Consider the following 24547-nt stretch of genomic DNA (forward strand, 5'->3'; position numbering starts at 1 on the left):
ATCCTTTTACCAGTCAGGGATGTAAAAATGACAACTGAGGTTTTCAAAGGGAGCTCAGTTCTGTGCCCAAGCTGGAGTGGAAGGATGGAGAGTGTCAAGGAAAACTTTTTCATCCACCCATGCACAAGGATCCTAGATGAGTGAACACAATGTATTTAAAAGCAGCTCATTAAAATTGGAAGCATGGAGACAACTCCTCAGGAGACTGCTCATGGCAGTCAGAGCGACACCTCTGCAAAGCCACTCTCAAATCACAGAATTATTTAGGCTGGAAAAGACCTCTAAGATGCTCTGTAATTAAGTATTTGAGAAGCGGACTCAACTTTCAAAATTCAGTTTATTGTCTCCCCTCCTTGTTCACTTCACCCAGACACCAACATTGACAATTAAGACATTTTTCCTCCAGCCAGTTCCTCCACACCTCCACACTAAATGCTCCTGTAAGACAAAACACTTTATTTTCAGTAAAGCCCTCCCGGCACAGCCCTTGGAGAGAGATGGGCAGTGCCAGTCACTAGTGACTTGGCAAAGATTAAGGAGTCAGTCAGCACCAGTGGGTTCAGAAAGTGATGGTTAAAGACCAGGGAGTCCAGGCCTTCCATCAGCCCAATAGGTCCTACTGTCCCCTTGAAATGCATCCTGCCCCTTTGAACTCACTCAGCCTTGCAAAGCCCAAACGCACAAAGAACAACAGGGCAGCAAAGGCATGTTTTCCAGCATTCACTCTGGGCAGCTGCAGGGGAGCAGATGGATTACCTATCCAGACTGCAGCATGGAAAAGACCCTCTACCTTTGTGTCATGGGAGAAGGACTTTGTTGCCCATCAGGGTTGTCCCAGATAAGCCCCAATAATAACCAGTCTTTTAAAAATGAGCATTTTCTCTGATACCAGCTGTAGAGAGTGAAATGATAAATCCTGAGACCTACAGCCCAGGTGAAACACTCAGCAAATCATATAGGTAGGTGTGATTGATGAATGGATGAAGCTGGTGGGGAAGGGTGCAGGAAGGCAGGGTGATACAGTGGACATCAGAAAGCAGGACTGTTACTAGCATGTGGTCACAGATGGAATAAATTCAGAAAGTGATTTGTAAACCAGGCAGGGATGAGAAATAGCACCCTTAGCAACAGGAAGGCAGAAAAGGTTTGGTGGTCCATGGATGTCAACAGAGTTATGGTGGAGCAGAGTTTTCAAAATCATAGAACCATGGAATGGTTTGGGTTGGAAGGGACTTGAAAGACCATCTAGTTCCAAACCCCCTGCCATGGGAAGAGACACATTCCACTAGACCAGGTTGCTCAAAAATACAGTAATTTTCTTCAGGTTGGTGGGGATATCCATTAAAGGAGAAAACATGATTAAAATTTGAATTGCAGGCTAATTAAAAGAAAAAAAGAGATTAAGCTAAGATTAGGGTTCACAATTTAAAATAAAATTGTGCCCTCAGTCCTGCTTTCTTCTCAAGTATCATTTTCTCCTGATAGCCAATGCTTTCATTAATATAAAACCACTGTTTTACATTTCTACAGACTCTGCCAAGCACTTGTTCAGCAGTGGCTGGGTTTGCAGTGCACTGAAAGTGCTCAACCCAAGAACTTGCCACCGCCTTTCAGAGGATTTATAGCCCCGTGACCGCTCTCATTGGCCTTTCAGGTGTTTTTCACAGAATAGAAAGGTTCGGGCTGGAAGGGACGTTAAAGCTCAATTAGTTCTAATCTTCTGCCATGGGCAGGGACACCTTCCAGTAGACCAGGTTGTTCAGGTTTGGTTCAGGGAGAAAACAAAACCTGTAGGCAGTTGAAAAAAATGTAATTAACATTGGATCTACCAATGATTAACATAATCTACCCTCCTTCCAGCTCTCAGTGGAGTTGGTCTCTGCTCCCTGAGCCAGTACAAGGTGGACATGAGCAAGGCACTGCACAGACCCTCTACTTAAAGGTATTTTATATAGAAAATAAAAGAAAACTTGCTCCGTCCACATGACTTCACTGTCCATCTTTGCATTTGCAAATGTTTAGTGCTTATGCCAGACTGGTCTGAGGTTAGCAGCCACCTAAAGGGAGTCAGACTGTGCCATCCCAGCTGTCCCTACAGCAGGTATGAAAGTGACAACTCTAAGAAACACAAGCCTCATTTTGGTTGGATGGGCATTTCTTTCACTTAACTGTGCTTCTGATTGAGAAAACAAGATCAAGGAGGTGGTATTTGTCTTCAGCATTTATTTATCATTGGAAAAAGAACCCTTTGAGCAAGCGAAGATCACAAGCACGTCACAATCAATTGGCTGTACATTAACGTGTGTGTGTGTGTGTGTGAGAGAGAGAGAGAGACTTTCATCAGAATACCAACAATGAAAAAGCACCACAAGGAGGTGTGCTTCACATGTTTACAAGAGACAATTTGTGATATGCAACCAAACCCAGGCCACAAAATATTAATTAGACACTTCCTATCTGCCTCCAAGAGGCAAGAGTTTGTGGAATTCATGGGCGCCAGGCTGTGCTGCAAATGCAGCACTGGCTATGCTGCAAATGAAGAAGCAAGTGATCGGTGTGCGAAGCAGTCAGAAAACAGGAGCTCAGTCAGAAATTAGCACCATTTTGCAGAAAGGAGTAACAGTACAATACAGTGAAAATGCAAAAGCAAGCAATAGCATGGGAATAGCAAGCAATCACAGGGTAAAAAGCAAAACATTTCTTTTTTCTTTTTACAAGAAAAGTAAAACATATTACAAATAGCAGTGGAACACAATCAGCATTGTGGTAGCTGGAAACACAGAACAGCAGAGCACTATTTCCCAGTGGGATTGACAAGCTCAGAGCCCAAAGTGAACTTGAAATGTTAGAGATTTGGTCTCCTTTCTGACAAACCTGAGTGGGTTGGATGGGCATAGAGTCTGTGGAAGGTAGAGCAATGCAGGATTTCACCCTGAGGCTTGCCTCTGCTGCAGTTCCTGGTATTCAATGCAATGCCAGCCTGTGTGCTTGGATATGTGTGTGTGCTTGGATGCATGCTGCAGATCTGGTACACATGGAACACAGGCCAGGATTTCTATCCCTATTTTGCTGCTGTCTGAGAGGGAGGTATCCGGGCCTTACCAGTCTCCCAGGCTCTTTCTGCAAAGAAAACCTTTCAAGGACCATTCATCCCACCCAAAGACAGGTGTTAAAAATAGGCAGCTCAATGGCCCTTGGAAAGTTCCTTCACTAGAGAGGGAATTAAAACCACTGGCTAACACTTTATACCTAGCTTTGTAGTGAGCTCATGGAATGGCTTGAGTTGAAAGGGACCTTAAAGGTCTTCTAGTGCCAAGCTCCCTGACACCAAAGAGCTTCATGTATTATGGAAACATAAAGCTATATTCTGACCACTCACCATGTATGTTTCAAACAATGTGATGGATGCTCTTCACTGAGGAGAAACCATCCCGAAGATGTTGGATGATCAGCAGTTCATCCAGAGCCATGGAGATGCTTGGATTAGGTGGTCTGAGCATCTCAGTGGTGTTCCCTGGGCAAAATTTAGTTCACCTTGAAGTCAAGGGCTAAATTCCCATTGAATTCCAAGTGAAACAGTGGCAAGTGTGGTGTCTTCAAATGTGAAGCTTAGGGCTGAAAAATAATAGGGAGAATTGTTTTGCATGGTCTGTCCTTATGTAAGACTGTTGTGTTGAGCTATTTGAACTGTCTACTGCCTTCCTGATGTGTTCTGCCTGCTGTGACATATCTTCATAGATGATGCTACATCCTGTGATAGGAAAGGATGTTACTGAGGAGTGTGAAGATACATGAAGCATCTTAAAAGCTAAGGAATCACACAAAGTCTTGGGAGCTCATCTTCTCTGGCCAGTTGTCCCTTATGTGACAGGTAGGAAGAGCTGCGAGCAGCACATCTCTACCAGCTCAACACAAGCCTTTTGCTGAGCTGCTCTGGTGACAGAGCTGAGCAATGTTGCAGGGGCTTCTGAGCACTCAGAAAAGCAATGATCAGTATGGACAGATCAGTGTCTCCATGAGGCATGCACATCAAAAAAAAAAAAAAAAAGCACTACATTCACAAAGATTTCCACTGTTTTACTTCCTGGAGGATTTTCCCTGGTTTCCTCCTAAGCAGTGGAGGTTTAAATATATATATATATTTCTATATATGAATATATGTATTTCCACATACACAACCTGACTAGCTCATAGCACACAGTTCTAGCACACAAGCTAAGCTTGGAATTACACCACTGAATTCAGAACACTACACTTACTGATACTCAAAGGTTTAGGCTGTTAGCGCAAGGCAAACAGGACACATCACATGATACACTGAACTTGGCATTTATTCATTACTAAGGCCAGCAAATGTCACTATCTGTATATCACAGACCTTTCCTCCTCATTGGAAATTTTCACTCAACCTTGTAGCCCACCACTCATTTATGTTTCCAAAAGACCCAATTCTAATGGGATGAAACCCCAAAATCAGGACTCCTCACTCTCCCAACCCATCCATTTTTCTGCTAGATAGTTTCACTATCTGCTAGATATCTCTATAATACCCCTAGCAGTAAGACTTTCCTTATTCCACCACCTCTGCAGTAACACACCACCTCCCTACTCTATTTCCCATCTCTGTCTTCATGCTTCCCAACTGTCCTCTGGAAGTTTCAAGGTGGACTCTATATTAGAGAAAATTTGGAGCTGCAAGAATAAGTAACAAGAACCCTGTATCATAACTTGCAGCCACTCCGCTATGGGAGAGTTTAACAGCTCTATTTGGTGAGATGAAGATTAATCCTCATGTATTTAGGACCCAATCCAGAAGTTAGGCACATAAATTTGGATTGGGACCACAACTCTCCCACTGATCCAGTGACCCAGATTCTGTGGCATGCAATGCCAGTCTGTTGGGCCAGATCATACTCACTGACAAATGGTCCTGCTGTGTTTAGGGCTTCCAAACTAGTCGTGGGGATTTCCTAGAGTAAGAGCACAGTAAATATGATTGAAACCCTGAGATCTTATCTGGAGGGAGTCTAGGGATCCCAGCAACATTTTTATGGCCCTCTTGGGATGCTCATGAGCCAACATGAACATGAACAGCTGGAAGAATAAATGCAACGGGGGCTGACAGCTCTAGCCATCCTTGATGACACATTTCTTTCTACCCCTTGGAAGGTCACACCTGCAAACTAACCACTTTCTGAAACCTAGCTCTGTTGGCACCCCAGAAGTGAAGAAAGCAGACCAAGATTCAAAACAAAACAGGAATAATTAAAAAGATCCATAACTTAGGGGAAACAATAGGGAAGAACAACCTGCTGATAATAGTCTAACCTGCTGTGTGCTTAGAAAGTCTACACTGCTCACTGCACCTTCCCTCACTCACTTTTTTTTAAATCAAGGACTTCAAGTAGTGTTGATGAGTGAAGTTGCCTTGATGCAGCTAGACCTACTCCCAGCTACCGCTGGGGACGATTCGGCTCCTTACTTCCTTCTCCTTACCCTTTGCTTCTTGGAGCAGAATTCCCATCAGTGTCACCAGGGGAAATTGTTCTTGGCCACACCACTGATTTTGTTGGATTTACAGCAGATCCATGGCAGCACGAATTAACCTGATCCTCTCTGCCTCGAAAACCCTTTACCCATTGACACCAGTGGGAGATGACACAACAATGGCCAACCCAAAAGGACCTCATGGGATGCGAGCACAGCCCCTGCATGGCTCAATGGGCACTTTGATGCTGTCAAAGCACTGAAGAACCAAGCCCGAGGAAAGGGACAAGCTGTTGGATGTAATCACTGCTGATCCATTACCTTCATCTCTTAGGACCCTGCTTATGCATTCCCACATCCCTCACTCTGTGCAGAGCCATGTTGTGCAGGCAAAGCAGAACAACCTGACCTCAGAAACAAGGATTTCTTAATCCTCCTCGGAAATAAAACAGAAAAGCTTCTAATACAATCAGAACAAAAAGCAGATTAGAAGCCTCTAATTAATTTTGTGGCCTTTATTTAATCAAAGGGGCAAAAAAAAAAAAAAGGAACAAAGGAAGAAAGAAAAGGAAAAAATGAGAAATAAAGGAAAGTGCAGTAACATTTACTCTTTTGCCTCAGCCAGTTTATTGTTCATCTCTTTACTTTTCTCCTTATCCTCTGGCTTTGCAGTGTTGGAGGTCTCGGCGCTCTTTTTCTTGGCAGCCCGGCCAGATGCAATCTGCTTGTCTTTGGCCTTTTTCAGGGGTTTATGGCTTGTTGTGGTCTTTTTTGGTTTGGAAGGCTTTATGCTAGGCTTTTCCACCTGCATGGAGGGCGATAGGCAAAACAACAACACAGAGATGAAGAAAGAGAGAGAGAGAAGGAGAGACACAAGGACAGGTGGAAAACAGGATTTAGATCTTAAACAGCACAAATGTTACTTATCTGCTCAGCTCTGCCCTGCCACAAAGGCAGGGGAGGAGCTGGGCTTATGCTGAGTTGCAAATGGCCAGCTCCTTTCAGGATGCCCTGAAGTCACAGTGCCCCTGGAGCCAGCAGAGTCCATTGTATCCAGATCAGGATAGAGCAGGGTGAATCAGAGAGGGAATATTATCAGTAATTTTATCAATTTCTGCATCTTTCTCTGACTTCACGAGGGGTTTTACAAAGCCACAGAGGATTGTCTCTCTCTGGACTGGAAGCAGAGAAATGATGCTCAGGACAAAGAGGCTGCTAGTTATAGTTGTCCCTCTCCATCTTGCAGGAGAGGACTCCTCTGTTTGTTTGTCCTTAACAGATTCCCAAAATGGAGGAAAATTACTTTGGGATACGTGAGGTGCAAAACTCGGATTGGCACATGAGAAAATTCCACAACAATGTCTTGTTTCTACAGCCCCAAAACAGGAAGGACTGTTACCAAAATTAAGGGAGAACAGAAGCCTCCATCTCCTACATGCTCTCCCTGCAATCTCTCTCAGTCCTCACACATCTAAGCACTCATCAACTCAGGGAACAACGTATGGTCCTATGTTTAAAACTTCACAGACTTTTTATATGTAGATCCTCTGCTGCTCTTAGAAAAAACGGCTGGATGACATTTCAGCTCAGGCCCTTCTCAACATATGTTCTTGATCTGATCAAAGCCAGAAGTGCATACTGTCAAAATCTGAGGAATGCTCTGAATTAACAGCAGATGTCTGGCTCCTGGCATAAAATGTAATATGGGGCTGCTATAGTTTTGGAGGGAGAAAGAAAAAGCTGCCTGGATAATCACATAGGAAATGAAAACTGAAAAACCTCTTCATCTCGGCCCTATGCTCACTTCTATACAATTTGACGTATAGCACTATTGTCTCAGAAGTGTCTCAAGTCCTAGAGCCCATAGAATTATGGGTTTGGGTTGGAAGAGTCCTTAAAGACCATCTCATTCCCCACCCTCTGCATGGGCTGGGACACTTCCTAATAGACCAGGTTGCTCCAAGCTCCCTCAAACCTAGCATTGGACAATTCCAGGGATGGGGCAGCCACAGCTGCTCTGGGAAACCTGTGCCAGGGCCACACCACCCTTACAGCCAAGAATTTCTTCCCAATATCCATTCTAACCCTGCCCTCTGGCAGTGGGAAGCCATTCTCCCTCGACTGTCCCTCCAGGCCCTTGACGGAAGTCCCTCTCCAGCTCCCCCGGAGCCCTGTTAGGCACTGAGAGGGACCCTAAGGTCTCTCCAGAGCCTTCTCCAGACTGAACACCCTCAGCTCTCCCAGCCTGTCTCCATAACAGAGGTGCTCCATCTCTTGGAGCGTCTCCATGGCCTCCTCTGGACTCAGTCCAACAGATCCATGTTCTTCCTGTGCTGAGGACCCCAGAGCTGGAGGCAGCACTAAAGGTGGGGTCTCGAGCAGAGGGGCAGAACAGGACAGCGAAGCAGAATACCCTCCCTGACCTCCCTGTCCACGCTGTGGGATCAACCCAGGACCCTGTTGGCTTTCTGGGCTGGCAGTGTATGTGGCTGGGACATGTTTAGTTTTTTATTCACCACCATCTCCAAGGTGGATCATGAAATGCACCTGTTGGTTGGAATGAGGATGCCACATAAGGGGAGCGAGAGCATGCAGTGTTCAGCCCAGCCTTACTGTGTTGGACATGTGCCACCAGGAACAGTGATGGCCCTGGGTCCCTTCTGCCGTGTTTCTCACCTTTGGAGGTTCTTTGTAGGGTTCGCTGTAGAGAGTGCGTATCCTTCTGCGTTCCAGGTATTTGTTATCAGCTGGGGAAGGCTTACTGGTTTCCCCCTTGAACTGAGCACTGTAACTGGTTTCATGGGTCATTTTCTCCTCTGGCGGTTTGTACTGGGGCTTCGCTTTTATCGCTTTCACAGGCTTGACGTCTATCCAGGGTCTGAACTCATTTCTGAAGATCAAAAAGGAAAAGGCTTCAGGAATTAAACCAACAGGAGAGCAGTGATAACATGGGAATGGAGTCTTGCACTGCTCAACCAAGTCTATGTGGAAAGGATTTTGCTTCCATTCGATCAGGTTTACATAGAAACTGGCTCCCAACAATTCATTTTTTACCTCATCCAAAACCCACTGACGCATTATGAGAAATTCAAATGAAACGCAGTCTATTAAAATCAGCCAGTCCTGGACACCCCTTAGCCACACCTGTAAGTAGAGATTTGTATGATTCCACCTATATTGCACCAAATTAGAAAGAACAGTTTTGTTAATTCCATACTAACAGATAAATAATTAAGACTAACATAACTAATTAACACAAAACCAACTTAGAGGTAAACTCAAGCAGAGCAGGGAATGCACAGTTTATCAGATACATTGAAAACTACAGCTTCTCTCTATTAACTGATAGCGGATTCCTGAATTACAGGGAAGAAATAACACCATCTTTCATTTCTTTTGGACTGAGCTGCAACTTCTGGTAGAAAAAGCCCCAAACACAGTTGAAAGTGTGGATCACTGTCTTCTGGACACATTCTGGTTCCCATCCACGGCTTCCTTCTCTTGCTTTTTGTAGTTCTTCCCAATGCAACATCAACAACCTTCCAGGTTTGAAGCAAACCATTTCAATTTCTCTCTGAAAATCACCATTCACCTGAGAATGGGGAAGGAGAAACCCTAAATGTGTTGCTATCTTAGGAGGTTGTACTCAGACACAGATCAAGAGAGTGTTTTAAGGATCTAAACTCCAGTGGAAGCCAGGATCTGTCCTAACAGTGCTGATACAAACCCTCTGGGGGGTGAACTTTCCTGGGAAATCACAGAATTGCAGAATGGTTTGAGTTGGCCAGGACCTTAAAGCTCATCTCGTTACAACCCCCTGCCATGGGCAGAGACACCTTCCACCAGACCAGGTTGCTCCAAGCTCTTGTCTTAATTTCAGGACTTCCAAGGCATTAACCCTTTTAAGTTACAGACCCTGCCCCTCCTGCCTGTTCCACTTAACCACTTTTGGGTTGTATTACTCATTTTCAGCCTGGATTACTAGGTGTCCTGGTTTAAAAGACAGGTGTCTGCCAAGGAAGGTGGGAACCTTCCTGGAATGGGAAAGACGACTCCCTCCTCACTATTATAACTTTGAAATTATGGGGCTTTCAGGCAAAAATAAAGGAAAAGGAGTAACAATTCTTTACTAGAATATATATATATAAATATGTATAAAAACAACGCAGACAAACAACAATGACACCACTACCACCACCAAAACAGAAAAAAATCCCCAATAACAGCCTTTCTCTGCCCATCAAGCGATTTCCCCTTTGGTGTAGGTACGATCACAACCGGCAGTGGGCGCTGTTGGCTCCTGGTGAAGCAGAGGGCGGCCGAAGCAAGCTGTGAGTCTCCCCAGGGCGTAATGGTGAGAGAAGGTGGGGGGTGTTTCGGTTTTTCCCTGGCTCTCACGTGTCCCGAGGGTGTCCTGGCGACGGCAGTAGCAGCCGAGGCTCCAGTAAGCAGCCGCGAGGTGCTCCCTCCGGAGAGAGGGAGGAGACAGGGGCCACGTTTTCCCCTGAGGCGCCCATGCAGATGGTGGATCGTCTTTCTCCCAGACACGGCGGGTGCCGAAAGTCCAACGGCCGCTTCTGCGAGCAGTGATCTCCAACGGCAAGGAGAAATGGCAAGGAAGGCTCAGCTGTAGCAGCGAGTCCCCCTGGGCAGGAGAAGTCCAGCACCAAAACCCACAACCCACAACCCTCCAAGCGAGGCAAAGACTGACCCACCCCCAGCTAAGAAACTGCCAACCATCACACTGCTTCTCCCCCTCCCCCAGAACCATTCTAATGATATGCCAAAGCCCTGGCTACATCTTTTGTCTTTTAAATCGACGTCCATTCACCATCTCTATGACAACAAATGGAGGAAAATTCCCTAAAGAAAAAAAAAAGAAAACCTAACCCCCAACACTGGGGAAATGAGCTCTGTGTAAGTGGGCTGCCAGTCAATCCCTTCCCGTAATACTTTTGAACATCTTAATCAGCTTCTACCAAATTTGACAAACGGGAATGGAGATACTCGGTTTCACTTTTATGAAGATAAGCAACTGGATTGAGCCCAGAGGATAAGGAAAGCTTAAGTATGGACATGCGCATGTCATCAGAGGATGCTCAGGCAGGGATGCTAGGCTGCAAAAGGTCATCTGTTGTCCTGGCTGAAGACAGAACACCATGAGTTGTCCTAGCCCAGTCACCCTGCCTTACCTGCCCTGTCGTCTCTTGCTGCAAGTAAGGCGAAGTCCTTCCGCGAGTTCTAGCCCCTTGACCCAGAGAATACAAGTTGGAGCTCTAGTTGTCGTGGAGGAAGAGCAGGGGGGGTGGGGGAAAGACTGATACTACCTTTCCCTTTGTCCTTCAAACCACAAGCTCGGCTGTGGAGCGCCCATCTTGGTGGGTGTGTGCGTGTGTGTGTCCCTGGCATTTTTGGGTGTCTTTTTGTTCTGGGGGGAGTCTATGAGATTTAGCAATTTTGTATCTAGCAGGTTATTTTTGCCTGTTGCTGTTCTGCTTGTTAGTAAACTGTTACTTTTTCAGTTACCTACTCATATATGTTCCTTATTGGTGGAAAGGGATTGTTAGAACCTATAAAGGCAGACAACTCATTCCAGAGCGTTCTCCTTTAAATTGTCTCAAACCAAGACAGAATGACAAAGTTCATCTTAAACTCATCAGAAGATAAGAGGTGTCTTTCTAGGATCCACTTGTGTTCCAAAGTAGACTATGTATTTTTGAAAGGAATGAGATAGATTTGTCTTTACAAACTGTGGGTCTGCTGATAGGTAAAAGCTAGATACTGAGAGGTGAAAGAAACAATGGGAGGATTTCCACTGATTGATGAAAGGAGTGAGAGGGATTTGTCTTTACAAACTGTGATAGATAAATGTTATAATATTGGCTTTCTGCAAATGTTAAAATGAGTGATGTTAAAGTAGCTTTATTATTGTGATATATATTATAATAGTGGCTTTCTACAAATACATACTATATGTAAAAATAGCTTTGTTACAAATAGATGCTATATGTATAATGTTAAAGCAGCTTCGTTATAAAGACATAATAGTGAAATAGCTAATATAGTTATGCTTGTTGGTAATTGAACTGTCTGCTTGGTTGGATAACATCCAACCAACGTGTGTCAAAGACCCCTGCTACTGACACGCCAACTATCAGCAACTACCGCAGAAACCATGGACCAAAGCCCACTCTGAGGATGATAATAAAAACTGACTAAAAGTACAACCAAGAAATGCGCATGCTCTAAAAGGGCGGACCCAAGGAAGAGCCATGCCAAACGTCCTGGAACATGTGAACTAGTTTAAGGAAAAGTTTGAATATGCATAATTGATTATGAATATGCACTAGGCTGATGCAATAGGACAGGTATGTAAAGGGTGTCTCCGAAAAAACAGCTGTGCTCTTGGCTGAGTGCCAAGGCACCCGGAGCCGCGAATTTTGCTTTATTATCTTTGTCCCTTATTGTCCTTTTATTAAACTTTTAAATCTTAACAGGAGAGTGAACCTCATCTTTCACACAAACAAACTGTGGGTTTGCTGATAGGTAAAGATAGATACCGAGAGATGAAAGAAGCAATAGGAAGAACCATAAATTCCATAGGAAAAGAAAAAGGGTGGGTATGCATTAGAAGGGGGTCTGTATTAGGCGATTCGGGAAGTCTGTACCTCCCAAGTACCTCAGCCAATGGGGAAAAAGAGAGGGAAATGCGGCTGGGAAATTAGGATAGAAAGGAGGCTGCATCCTCTAACAATTTGAGAGACCCCAGGGGAATGCCCCATGGCCTCTCCCTTTATTCGAATAAAGTAACAGGACTCCTCTGTCTCTTTTTTGGACACAAACCTCTGGTGTTTGTGGATTAATTTTCCTGACATTTTCAATATACGGAAATAAATAAATAAAATGGTGGACTAATTTTCTCTGCCCATATCTATCTGTCCTTAAGATTTCTTTCCTAACAACTTCAGAACCAATTAGCTATTTTCTATTGTATTTGAGGCAGAAGTAGAAATCTCAAAGGTTAAAATCACAATACCTTTCCTCAAGATCAGTGAATGGGCACATGGGGAACGTCCAAACAGTGTTCTGCAGCTGAGGGAAAGAGGTAAAATTCACATTTCTCACTCAGTGTCAGGACAGCTGAACAACCAGCCACTACTGGTCATCAGGTCAACCACAGACAAAGGATGAAAGCTGTTGTACTGCGGATGCAGGGAGTGGACTTTAAAGGTGGAACACAAACCAGGATTTATCCAATCTGCTGCTCAAAGAATGCTGGTTTATACAGAAGTCAGTTCTGAAGCAGCATGACTGTATTTGTAGAGCCTGGCAACTTTATTAGCAGCTGTATTATGCAAACATAAACATGCAGGAAGTGACAGGCTTTTCCCCCAAGCCCCTGTGATCTTGGCAGAAAAGGCACAGAAAAGCCTTGTACTCCCTGTGGGCTGTCAGGGAATGATTTCTGCAATAGAGCTTGGCTGTTAATGCAACAAGTCTCATCTAACTGAAAAATGAGACTGCTTGTCTCCACCCTGCTTTGCTGGTCTGAATGCAAATGTAACAATTCTGTGAGTACTCAGCTCCACTGTTCTTGGTGATCGGACTTGACCCTTGACTACATTATGTCTCCCAAGATGAGGCTTTGCACGCAAAGAATGGAATAACAGCCATTCTTAGGTGGATGCGCACTGATGCACTGTGTCTATCAGCTCTGGAGTAGCTCAGCCACAACCTCTGGAGATGGAGGATAGAAGGCTATTGATGTAGAAATCCCATACTTTGTTGACAAACAAATTCTAAATACCAGTATGCCACGTGGATTCAGTGCACATCTAGAAATAATGGGTGGCCCAGAGAAGCTGTGGCTGCCCCATCCCTGGAAGAATTCGAGACCAGGTTGGATGGGGCTTGGAGCAACCTGGTCGAGTGGAAGTTGTTCCTGCCCATGGCAGGAGGGTTGGAATAAGATGACTTCTAAACGTCCTTTGCAACCCCAACCATTCTGTGATTCTGTGTTTATATTCTAAATCTAAATCTAAATCCTTTTCAGGCAAATGTTTTAACATCACCAGCTGTTACACTATGAACGGTCCCTTTAAGTATGTGAGAGTGCATGGGCCACATTCATATGGAGTCCTACCACACCTGGAATGGACCAGCCACTCCCTGTTGTTACCACATACACAGAATCAGACTGGTTTAAGTTGAAAGGGACTTATAAGCTCATGTTGTTCCAACTGCCCTGCCACGATGGGCAGGGACACTTCCCACTAGACCACTGAAACATCCAATGTGTCCAGTTCTCCACATCTGCCATCCAGAGCACACAGAGACAGCAGAAGGAGGAGAGAATCTCCACCATTTATTACAGCTACAGCTGGCGCAACAGGCTGGTCTCAAAGTCTATTTATGATATTCAGGCAACACATTAAGTAAGTGTTACTAGAATAAACACAGGCTATTCTCTGTCATCAGTGCCCAGTAACTCAATATGGTTAATTAGAACTAATTCCTAAGTCTCTTCATCTCCACCACAGATGAGTGAGGGAAAACAACTTATTGGGAAGTGCCCTTGGAATATGCCAGCTCCTGAATCCAACCCAACAATTACTTGGAAAAGCATCAGTTACAATGGGCCAAAATTGTAGCCACGAGTGTGGATCACCATATTTGAGTGTCAGGAAGAGGGAATTTCCTAACGCAGAGTATGAATGAGGAGGCAGGTGCCCTGCTTGGGGCCTGCATCTCTATTGCTTGTAAAGATGAAGGGGATGTCTCAGGAAGGTAACCTAAATCCCCCTTCCAAGTCTGATGACTCTCAATCAAATGTGTCTGATACTGTTTGATGTCACCATGACGTAGTGTTGTCCAAACAGTGCATGGTACAGCTACACTCTTTTAAGGCAGTTGCACTGTACTTCCTGTGCAATGCCCCATTGCTGGAAGGGTTCAAGGCCAGGTTGGACAGGACTTGGAGCAACTCGGTCTAGTGGAAGGTATCCCTGCAGGACAGGGGGTTGGAACTGGATGGTCTTTAAGGTCCTTTCCAACCCAAACCATTCTGTGAGTCTATCATCTGGAACTGGCCTGATTCACCAGGATCTTTATGTCACTCAGAGATGTTGTGTTATACATTTAAAAACTTCTTATATGCAGCAAAGAAGTGAGAGGAAATTTAGCAGCTTTAAGAGGGTTTTTTTAAAAATTTTTTATTCTGGGTATAGTAAAAATATCTGTACTCTAAGGTACCATATTGGTTGCTCCTGTAACACTAAACCTTATGCTGGTTTGGAGAAAGATCCTGTCATTCTGAGACATCCCTCATTATTGTTTAACATTCCAATACCAGTTTGTGGGGAAGGTGCCCAAAAGTTACAAATTCCTTAGGCAATCTCAAACAAGCCCTGAAAATATTGCTTTCCCCCTATTTTCAGAACACCAGGTCATAGTGGTGTCTGGAGCTTTGCAGAATTCTGCACATCAAATTAGCTCTTGAAGTATTCAAGGAACGTGCTAGAACCCATCCTAAAAGAGGTCGGTCTCACAGCTCACTTAAACCTTTGCTCAAGCAGCAAATATGAACCACGCACCAGCTCCAGTCTGGATGTAGCCAACAGGCACAGCTTTGTCCAGCTCTGAAATTCTTAATCGAAGGGATTTTAAATGCTCTTAATTTTGCTGAGGAAGATTTTAAGAACTGCTCTCTTGGCATGAAATGGAGGGTTGAACTGAAATAGCAGAAAATTACAGGTCTCCTGATTTTCTGCCTTGTTCTGGTCCCAGCCTTAGAAAGAATAATTAGAATCTACACGGAACGCAGTGCTGACCTGAAATGGAACTTGAAATAAAACTCAGTGAAAAAGAGTATGAGGCATCAGATGACCTTTAGCAAGCCAAGTTCAACACGAAAATTTCCCAGTGAGGTTAAAGAGAGTTTATCCATCTACAGACCTGATGAGAACATAAGGCTGTACAGGACAGGGCAGATGCCTTACAAATGTATAGGCAGCAGATCTTATCAGATGACAGTAGCCTCGGGAGGTAGTGGCCTGATCTATATCCATTAAAGCCAAGCCTGCTCTCCACATGTATCAGTGAACACAACACTGCTCTTGAGTGAGGTTTCATCCACCCTGCTTGTTTTAATTGCATTTTCCCCTTGACTGAGGATTGCTGAAGGTGGTGGCAGATGAAGGTGACATAAATACCCTCTTTCAGCCCAGCCAGGGTGCATTGGGGTTGAAATGAGCTCCCAGCTGACTCTGGAGATGCTTGTCAAAGCCCCATGTAGGCATGGATTGCCTTTATCTACTGATGTCAAAGGAAAGTCAAAAGGGGGAAGGCACAACAGGACAGGGCAAGGTTTAACCACTTCAAGGCTTCCACCTTCTATGAAGAACTTTAAAGAGAGGCTACATTTGCTCAGCAACAGCACAGGGTGTTCAATGTATTCTGCTGACACTAGCTCTGCTGGCACTGAGCCAGGCCAATTCCCTCTTCTTGATGCACACATACGAAATAATGAATAATGCAGAAAAAGGAGATGGGGGACTTCATGGTGGAGTCCTGCACAGGAGGGATATTTCTAGCTTAATCTGGAAAAGTACATCTCGATGAAAAAAGAAAAATATTCAGATTTTTCACTGAAAAAGAAGATACTTTACAAAATGTTAGGCCTGAAGCATTTAATTAATTCTAAAATGAAAATTTAATTTTCTTTTTCAGTTTCTTTAATTCTTTACCATCCCATATTTTTTTCCTTATTCTACTCAGGACAACACCAAAGACTATGAATCCTCTTATGATGCAAAACATCAAAGTGCTTCACAAGGAGTATTTCAGAACGTCAGATTTCTCTTTAATGTTTCTCTAAACAAAACAGCAATGAAAAGAAGATACATTTGGGCCAAACTAAGTAGAAAATATGTCTGGGATTTTCAAATTATTTTGCCTTCCTGGAATACAGTGTCACTTGCTCTTAAGTATTCTCCAGCTCTTAAAGCAGGAAAAGAGATGTTTGGTGAAATGAAATAGTGGGAAACCCAAATCCATGATAATGGCTGGTTGAGCTCAGTGCTAAAGGAGGACACTGAACTTCAGTATATAATGAGATTTAATTCAGTCATGGCTATTTAGATGGATATTGGGAGTATTCAGAGTTGTCTTCAGCATTTAACTGCTCCCAAAAAACAACCACGGGCCAAAGCAGGAGTTATTCCATGATGTAGGAATCTCCTCCAACCTCCCTGGGGTTGTCTGGTTCTGGCTGTGATTGGCCGAAGACGCTGGACTACATGGATTCCAGGCAAATTCAGCTCAGAAAGGATTGCTCAGATGAGGAGCAGGCTTGTGTTTCGATCCTAAAGCTGTTCTCTTTGCTAATGTGAACAGGAAGAAATACATTTGGACTCAGCATAAACAGGTGCATCCTCCTGCAAACACAACTGATTTTAAAGACAGCCTGATCAATAGTTCTGCTCTGAAAGAGCCAAAACCTGCCCTCTAACTCATTTCCAGCATCAAAGGAATGCTGGCCCATGCTGAGGTCCCTCATGTCATAGTAAACAGTGCAATGTGCTCTTGCCTCCCAGAGAAATAAACCTTAACTTCTGGGCTGGAGTGATTCCTTGCTTCTGCTGACAGCCTGACATTTTACTGCAACATGTCACCTGCACCCCAAGACACTGGAGCTGTTGGAATGAGTTTAGAGGAGGCAACAGAGATGCTGTGAGGGCTGGAATCCCTCTGCTCTGGAGACAAGCTGGAGAGCTGAGGGTTTTCACCTGGAGAAGGCTCCAGGAGACCTTAAGAGCCCCTGCCAGTACTTAAAGAGACTCCAAGAGAGCTGGAGAGCAACTTTAGACAAGGGCCTGGAGTGAAAGGACAAGGGGAATGGCTTTCCGCTGACAGAGAGCAGGGTTAGATGGGATATTGGGCAAAAATTCTTGGCTGTGAGGGTGCTGAGGTCCTGTCATTGGTTGCCCAGAGAAGCTGTGACTGCCCTATGCCTGGAAGTGTTCAAGGCCAGGTTGGCCATGGCTTGGAGCAACCTGGTCTAGGGGAAGGTGTCCCTGCCAATGGCAGGGGGCTGGAACAAGATGATCTTTAAGGTCCCTTCTGACCCAAACTAGTCTGTGATTCTGTGATCCAACCATTTAATCATGGATATTGCGTTGCCTGAGTGTTAGGGAGGATGAAAGTTTGGTAAGAAAGTTTCACAGATAAGTAGGCTTGACAGAAAGATCTCTGAATGTAGAAACTGGGGATGAGGTAGAAATGGAAGCAAGTTTTGATATAGAGTAAAAGATGTTTTGCTGAAACACTGATCGCTGAGTAACTGAGAAGGCAAAGGTTGGAGATGAGTTGGAAGGAGATTTTTAGGAGTAGGACAAAGGTATGTGACTACAAACAAAGACATGTTTTTCACCAAGTAAATAAGTCTCAAGAAGAGCATAAGTAAATAGAAAACATGTCTTTACCAAAAAGAGAGATATGGCAGGCAAACAAGAAATGTCGATGTAGGAAGAAAAAGAGAGGTTTGAGAATTTTCCGTTGTAAGCTTAAATTGTAACTTACTTACTCTTGTGATTGGGTAATAATGACTATAATATGGTGATGGTAGTAGTTATGATAGGCTATAGGCAAATGTAAAGGTATTGTGTATGGTGCTTATTGGTTGTTATGTATTAAGATACTCTGCAAAGAAAAGTATATAATGCTTTGTAACGTGAATAGAAAGCGGCTTCAGGTATGCCTACAAGCTGTAGCTGGCAGCTGTAGGGCTGGCTCTGGATACCCACTCCCTGAAATGCTGTAACTTCGCCTATGCAATAAACAGCTTTCAAGGGAGCCGCCTGAAGTGCAGACATCCTTCGTGAAACTTTCTCCTATACCTGAGGAACATGGAATGTGGGCTTTCAAGAAGGAAGAATTACTGTGCAGGTTGTCATGACTAAAACATCACAAAACCAGGACTGAAGGTGATGGTGAACACTGCAGAAGGCCAAAGAGCTGAGTGAGAAACATAGCTGTGGGTGAGTAACTCTATGAGTAACAGCCCAGCCAGTGTGTAGAGGTGCATGTATGATGCAAAAGGGTGAGATAAATCCTCACACTCAGACTCATCTAGGCAGCTTTGTCACACAAAATCAACTTTGTGAACCTCGGGGTAAACACCAGCACCCCCCAGATTGTTTCCTTCTTTCCACTACTGCCTTCACGTTATATCTGCTCTCCAGCTTCCCCTGCACTCAGTTCCTTGTGCTGCCCAGCCACAGGGAGAGCATAGTCTGAGCCTCATAAAAGATATCTATCAGCACCTGCAACAGCCCAGGAGCCCAAAGCCATCCCTACACCCTGGCAGCTAAACACCTGCCAAAGGGAGCAGCATGGACTCTGGGGAGCATAACACTGGGAGATCCCACAGCAGAAATCCCAGAAACCAGGAAAAGGTGTATCTGAGGATCTGGAGAGAGGTTAAACTAAACAATACTGAGACCTCCTGGTGTGAATCACCACCTTGTGGAAATCTTCCAGTTTATACCACTCTGAACTTCCCTGCATATTATAAGCTTATGGGTCCTGCTAAGAAAGGGACACATGCTGGCCATTCCATATAGTAGTTTTCATGCTGTCTCCACATAGGCTCAAGCGTGTACAGATGATAAACTCGATATTGGTGTCAACAACGAAGCCAGCCCATCCAGCCTGCTGGAAAAGCTCCCAGGGCGATCACAGCCTGAGCTTGCTTGCAGAAGTAATCCATCTGCAAATGTCATGTTCACCCCTGGAAAATGGGTCAGGATCAGGTCAAAGTTCTGCCAACATCCCCTTTAAATGCCTGTATGTCTATTCTCCAGTGGGTTGGTCTAGGAGCAGCAACTCAGCCCCCATGTCCTCCAAAAGGACAAATGACTAAAATCTGCCACACAAACAAACAAAGCAGTTCACAGCATGGATGCTTTGACACAACAGCATATTTATCGACAGAGTGCTGTAGGATTGGGAAAAGTGTTGCCACAGGCTGATCTGGATAGGCTGCAGGAACCTGAAGAGCATGAGGAGAGCCTGTAGCAGGACTTCTGCCCCTGCCACAGGAAAGCTTATCTGTTGTTTGTTAGCAGGCACAATAACTCAGGGCATCTTGCTTCAGAGCACCACATAAGCCCTGGTGAAAGACAGTTTTGCCTTGTGAGTTATTTTGGTGCCATAGGATTGATGCTTTCAGCTGACAGTAAACGTCTTGCTGCGGAAGCAGATGTGGGAAAATAAGCTGAAATTTCTGACTGACAGGCATTTCACTTTACAAACTATAAAAGCTACACCATATTTTCACAAAGCAGAAATCTTCTGCACATTCCTCAGAATGTGTGGAGTCTTCTCCTGAAATCGGGATGCTGACTTTCATGGTTACTCTCCTGGGGGTTGAGTGAAAGGACTTTATGTACCACCTCATCAATTGGTGGTAAATTACATTGATTCCTAACCTAGGAATTTCTTTGCTAGCTATAATATAGATACATTTATATAATGCACTGTTTTATGTAATCTAGTAGTGGTTCTTTGTTTTATCCTGTGTAGTAAGTAACTCTGTTTAAGGCCTTTTGTCTGCTAATCTCCTGTCTATTCAATAAATAACTAATTTTATAATAGACCTGATTGGCCATTCTTAAGAACTTGCAAGACAGAGCTTTTTAGGTGGAGGTCACCTGAGTAAAGCTGCTGCCAAAAATCTCAACCTAAGGCAGGGCTTGTCTAACACTCTCACTTGATCCATAACAGAGCCAAAGTGCTCTTTTGAGAGTTTGCTGGGCCAAAGAGCATCACATATATGACTCTCTGTTCAAGACAACACACACAACTGCACAGAAATATAGACATGTGAATTAAGTAGGCTCATCTATTAGGGTCCCAGGGATAAAAACCCTTGAGAAGAAACCTTCATGTTGGGAAAAGTGGAAGAAATTGCAAAGACAACATAGCATTGGAAATTCTTCTCCTCTCTAAGTGCAGAGATTTTTTAGTGCAATTCATGGTGAATGCAATGAACTAATTCAAATATCCAATGGGATGCAGAGAAACTGTCAGCTGCCTGCCTCTGCTCATCCCCATGCAAAAAGGGCACAATGAATCACTGAATCTTTAAGAAAGACAAAGCCTTCTAAGATCATTGAGTCCAACCAGTCCTCCAGCACTGCCAAGTCCACCACTAACCCATGTTTCCAAGTGCCATATCTACCTGGCCCTGTTAAATCTATCTGTTAAATCCCTCCAGGGAGGGGGACTCTACCACTGCCCTGGGCAGCCTGTGCCAAGGCTGGACAACCCTTATCTGATGGCCTTGTGAGCCTTTGGTTCTAGTGGGATTCTTGGCAGAGAGATGTTTTCAGCACCTCATTTAAAGTGTCTGAAGACAGAAACTGCAGATGAACTAAAAATGCCTTATTTCAGTTCATCAAAAAACTTCAGCACATGCATAGTGGCCCTTAGCTGCTCCATAGATGTAAATATGGACAATAAACAACTTCCTGAATCGAGCTTCATACTGCAAAAGCTACATGTGAATCCACGATGTGACTTGTAAGAGGGGAATCTGGTGCAGCAAGATGTGCTAATGAACACATAGGAAAATGAAGATTGTTAGGCCAAATGAAGCAATTGCATTTCACGAACTCATAGTGTCATCAGTCTTTGACAGAGATCCAGCAGCAGGATGGGGAGAGAAGCCAAAGGCATCACCTTTCAGCAAAGACAGGACAGATGGTTGGTTAAAGAATTGAAGAGCTACTGCCCAAGGAGATGAAGGACAAGTGCATCTCACTGACTGGCAGCGCTGACAACAGCTCTGGTCCAAATTCGTCGAATACTAGAACGGTTGAAGGGACCTTAAAGCTCATGTCACTCTTAATTGCCCTGCCATGGGCAGGGACACCTTTGTAGTGGGTTGAACCTGAGTTGATGGACAGTCTTTTAGACTAATGACGCTTCTCATAATTTACATATTTAAACCGCATGGAAAGGCGCGATTTCCCTTTTGTCCCAGCTTGCCTGCTGGACGGTGCGGGGGGCTCCGAGCGTCCCGGCCCCGCCGGGCCAGGCTGGGGCCACTGCCCCTTCCCCCCTTTCCCAATGCCGCGGCACGGACCCTGGGTCGCTGGGGGGGGGACTGTCCAAGAGCCGCAGGCAGCTAAAACCAGCCATGGACTGCTCACAGCTAAACCCATCCAGCGCGGCTTCTGGGGACAGGCGGGTCCCTCTCCTCTCCATGCGGAGCCGGCGGAGTCAACGGGAGCCGGCAGAGCCTCCTGTCTGCAGCCAGCACACTTCGTGCTGAACTGAAGAAGACACCATGCAGCCAGCAGCACAAAGGGACCGAGGCTTTTTCTACCATAAAGCCTGAACAAGAACACTCTTCAACATGGCAGCTTCAGAGTCAGAGAGGAAGAGAAAGTGAGCCATGTGAGACGAAGCTGGAAATGGCGACAGGAGAAAAGAGGGCGGTGCCGCAATTCTGGCGCGCAGCTTAAAAAAACTTCTTGCATGCCCTGGTAAGAAACTGTAATACCACAAACTGTTTGTCTCTTTAATCCATTTGAAGAACATGGGGGGGTGGAGAATCAACGTGTGGCCTGTGAAGATTGTGAAGAGTGCCTATGCCAGGCTATATAGAAGCAGTGAGAGGCTTCTTAGAGACTTGTGGCGAAGAAAGCCTTCGTGTGCAGGCCAAAAATAACTTATCCTTAAAAAGATTAATAACCCCATGTGATGGACTATGTCTTGCAGTGTGAAGGAACTGTGAGATTTTTCATGGAAGAGATGTTCTACACACAGCAGATTGATTGTTTCCGGGCGGGTCTGCTGTTGGTGGCAGTTTGGGAACCATGTGCAACTGAAGGAAAACCCTTTTTTCCTTAAGCATAAGAGAGAGACTTTTCAAGAACTGGAACACTGACTAACATCCCATGTTCTGTTATCCTTTGTGTGAGTTGGGTAAAAGGAGAGAAGTGCTGGAAGGGGGGGGGGGGGGGGGGGGAGGGATTTGCTTTAATTTCTTGTTATTTCTCTTTACTTTTAATTCTATTAGTAATAAAACTCTTTCATTGTACTGCAACTGTTTAAGGTTTGTGCCTGCTTTCTCCTAATTCTTACCTCACAGAAGGAAAATAAGTAAGTAATGAATATTTTGAACCAAAACCACTACACTTAATTGGTGTTTCTGCCCGGTTTCGAACTCAACCCACTACAACCTTCCACTATACCAGGTTGCCAGAAGTCCCACACAGCCTGGCCTTGAACACTTTCACGGATGGGACTGCCACAGCTTCTCTGGGAAACCTGTGCCAGTGTCCATTCACACTGCTAGGGGGGGAGTTCATTAAGTCCATTTACTCTCATAGTGCTGGGCAGGGACTGCTGGGGATACCCCCTCCTGCCGAGACTTTATGGGAAGGTCTGCTGTGAAGCTGCTTGAGCCCATTGTCAGCTCCTGTTTCCTAAATCCTGGCCCTTCTCCAATATGTGATACTGCATGGGAACTGCGAAGTTTGTCCTTGAGGCAAAAGATGGAGATGGCTGGTGCTTGTGACCACCAGTAAGATTTTGTCTGAATTTCTTCAATTATCATCCAAATCATGGATACAGAAGGATGGGTCTCCCTGGAGAAAGGTCAGGACATCACTGTTTGACAAGAAGTAGCTTTTCTGATGCAGCAATATAATTCGACTTGCTGTATTTTGCTGCTCCCTGCAGGGAATCATTACTTCCCTTCTTCCTCAGTGTTGCTCTTCGATTTCATTTCTAGTCTGCATGACAGTGTAATTGCTCACGTGGGAGTAGAAATAGATTAACCAGTAAAGTGGGTAAAGAAGGAAGATGGTGAAAATTAAATAGCTGCTATATTGTTTTGCCACTCCATTGATGATTTGGGCAATATTATTTGCTCCTCACTACAGTAGCTACTATATGACTGTATCTCAATATCCTTTAAATGCTGATTGTGCAGGTGTCCTAATTTAACTGTACACATGAAAAATGGAGAAATTAGTTAATCACATGTCTTGTAGTGATTTATGATGATCGTCTATTCCATGATCCTCTGCTTTACGCCCAAAAATGGTTGTTGTATCTTTAAGGCCCGGGATCGGGTGTGTGCGGGGCTGGGGAGGGGGGAGCTTTGAGCTCTTCGGCTGGTTTGTCCAAAGCCTTACTACCCAGGCGTTCCATGGGCCTGTGCGGTTTGGTTTTGCATGGCTAGCTTGGTTCTGTTGGCCCAGGAGAGAATCTTTTTCCTTCCCTGGCCTTAGAGAATCTGCAGCAGCAATCTTTCAGCTGCCTTTGAAGTGAACTGAACAGCTGGTAGACTGAGACCAGAGAAGCGCAACTGGCGGCGCTGGGAGACGGATCGCTCCGTTCCAGCCCCCAAACTTCGGGAAGCCAAGACGGGGAGAGAAAGCACAGCAAGAGGCTCCAGCCCAGCTGCTTCGTCTGCTGTGGAGAGGAGGTTAGCGCCAGAGAGTCACCGAATTTTCATCTGCTGCTCAAACTGCTGTGTGAAGCTCCTGTTTGGTTTTTTCCCCTGAGAGAGAAGCCGGCGCCATTTTGTACTGCATGTCGTGAGCGGGTATTTTCCTTGGCATTTTGGGTTTTTGTTTCAGTGTGTGTGTGTGGGTAAGGTCTGAAAGTTTAATATTTAGCAGTTATTTACTTTTTTCCCCCCTTGCCTTGTGGGCATTCTGTTTGTTAATAAAATATTGGGTTTGAGGGTTTTTTTACTTTCAGCCATTAATATTCATTTCCTATTGGTGGAAAGGGAACCCTTTTAGAGGAGACGACTCATTAGAGGGGTGTCTTCTCCTAAATTTGTCTCAAAACTGAGACATCGCAATCTGAGTTTCAGTTAATATATGAAAGCAATTCCAGTATGGGCTTTCACAGAAGAACTAGTCACCTGGTTTCAAATAGTTTACATGTCCGAGGTGGCAACAAGGCAAATAAGAGGAAAAGGGAGGTAATGGATAGGGATCTCCATGAATATTCATGGCGGAGACATTGAGGAACA

General features: G+C 44.7%; 1 protein-coding gene across 1 annotated transcript in view; it reads right to left on the bottom strand.

Moving 5' to 3' along the window:
• Nucleotides 1-2203: 2203 nt before the first annotated feature.
• Nucleotides 2204-24547, bottom strand: part of MAP6 (microtubule associated protein 6) — a 47355-nt gene continuing 25011 nt past the window's right edge. The window contains exons 2-3 of the mRNA XM_048293630.1: nt 8164-8377; nt 2204-6292 (exon numbers count right to left, since the gene is read on the bottom strand). Coding sequence (XP_048149587.1) covers nt 6092-6292; nt 8164-8377 — 415 coding nt within the window. The 3' untranslated portion in view covers nt 2204-6091. The remainder of the gene's footprint in view (nt 6293-8163; nt 8378-24547) is intronic.

The sequence above is a fragment of the Corvus hawaiiensis genome, chromosome 2 (genome assembly GCF_020740725.1).
Source record: "Corvus hawaiiensis isolate bCorHaw1 chromosome 2, bCorHaw1.pri.cur, whole genome shotgun sequence".
NCBI lineage: Eukaryota > Metazoa > Chordata > Aves > Passeriformes > Corvidae > Corvus > Corvus hawaiiensis.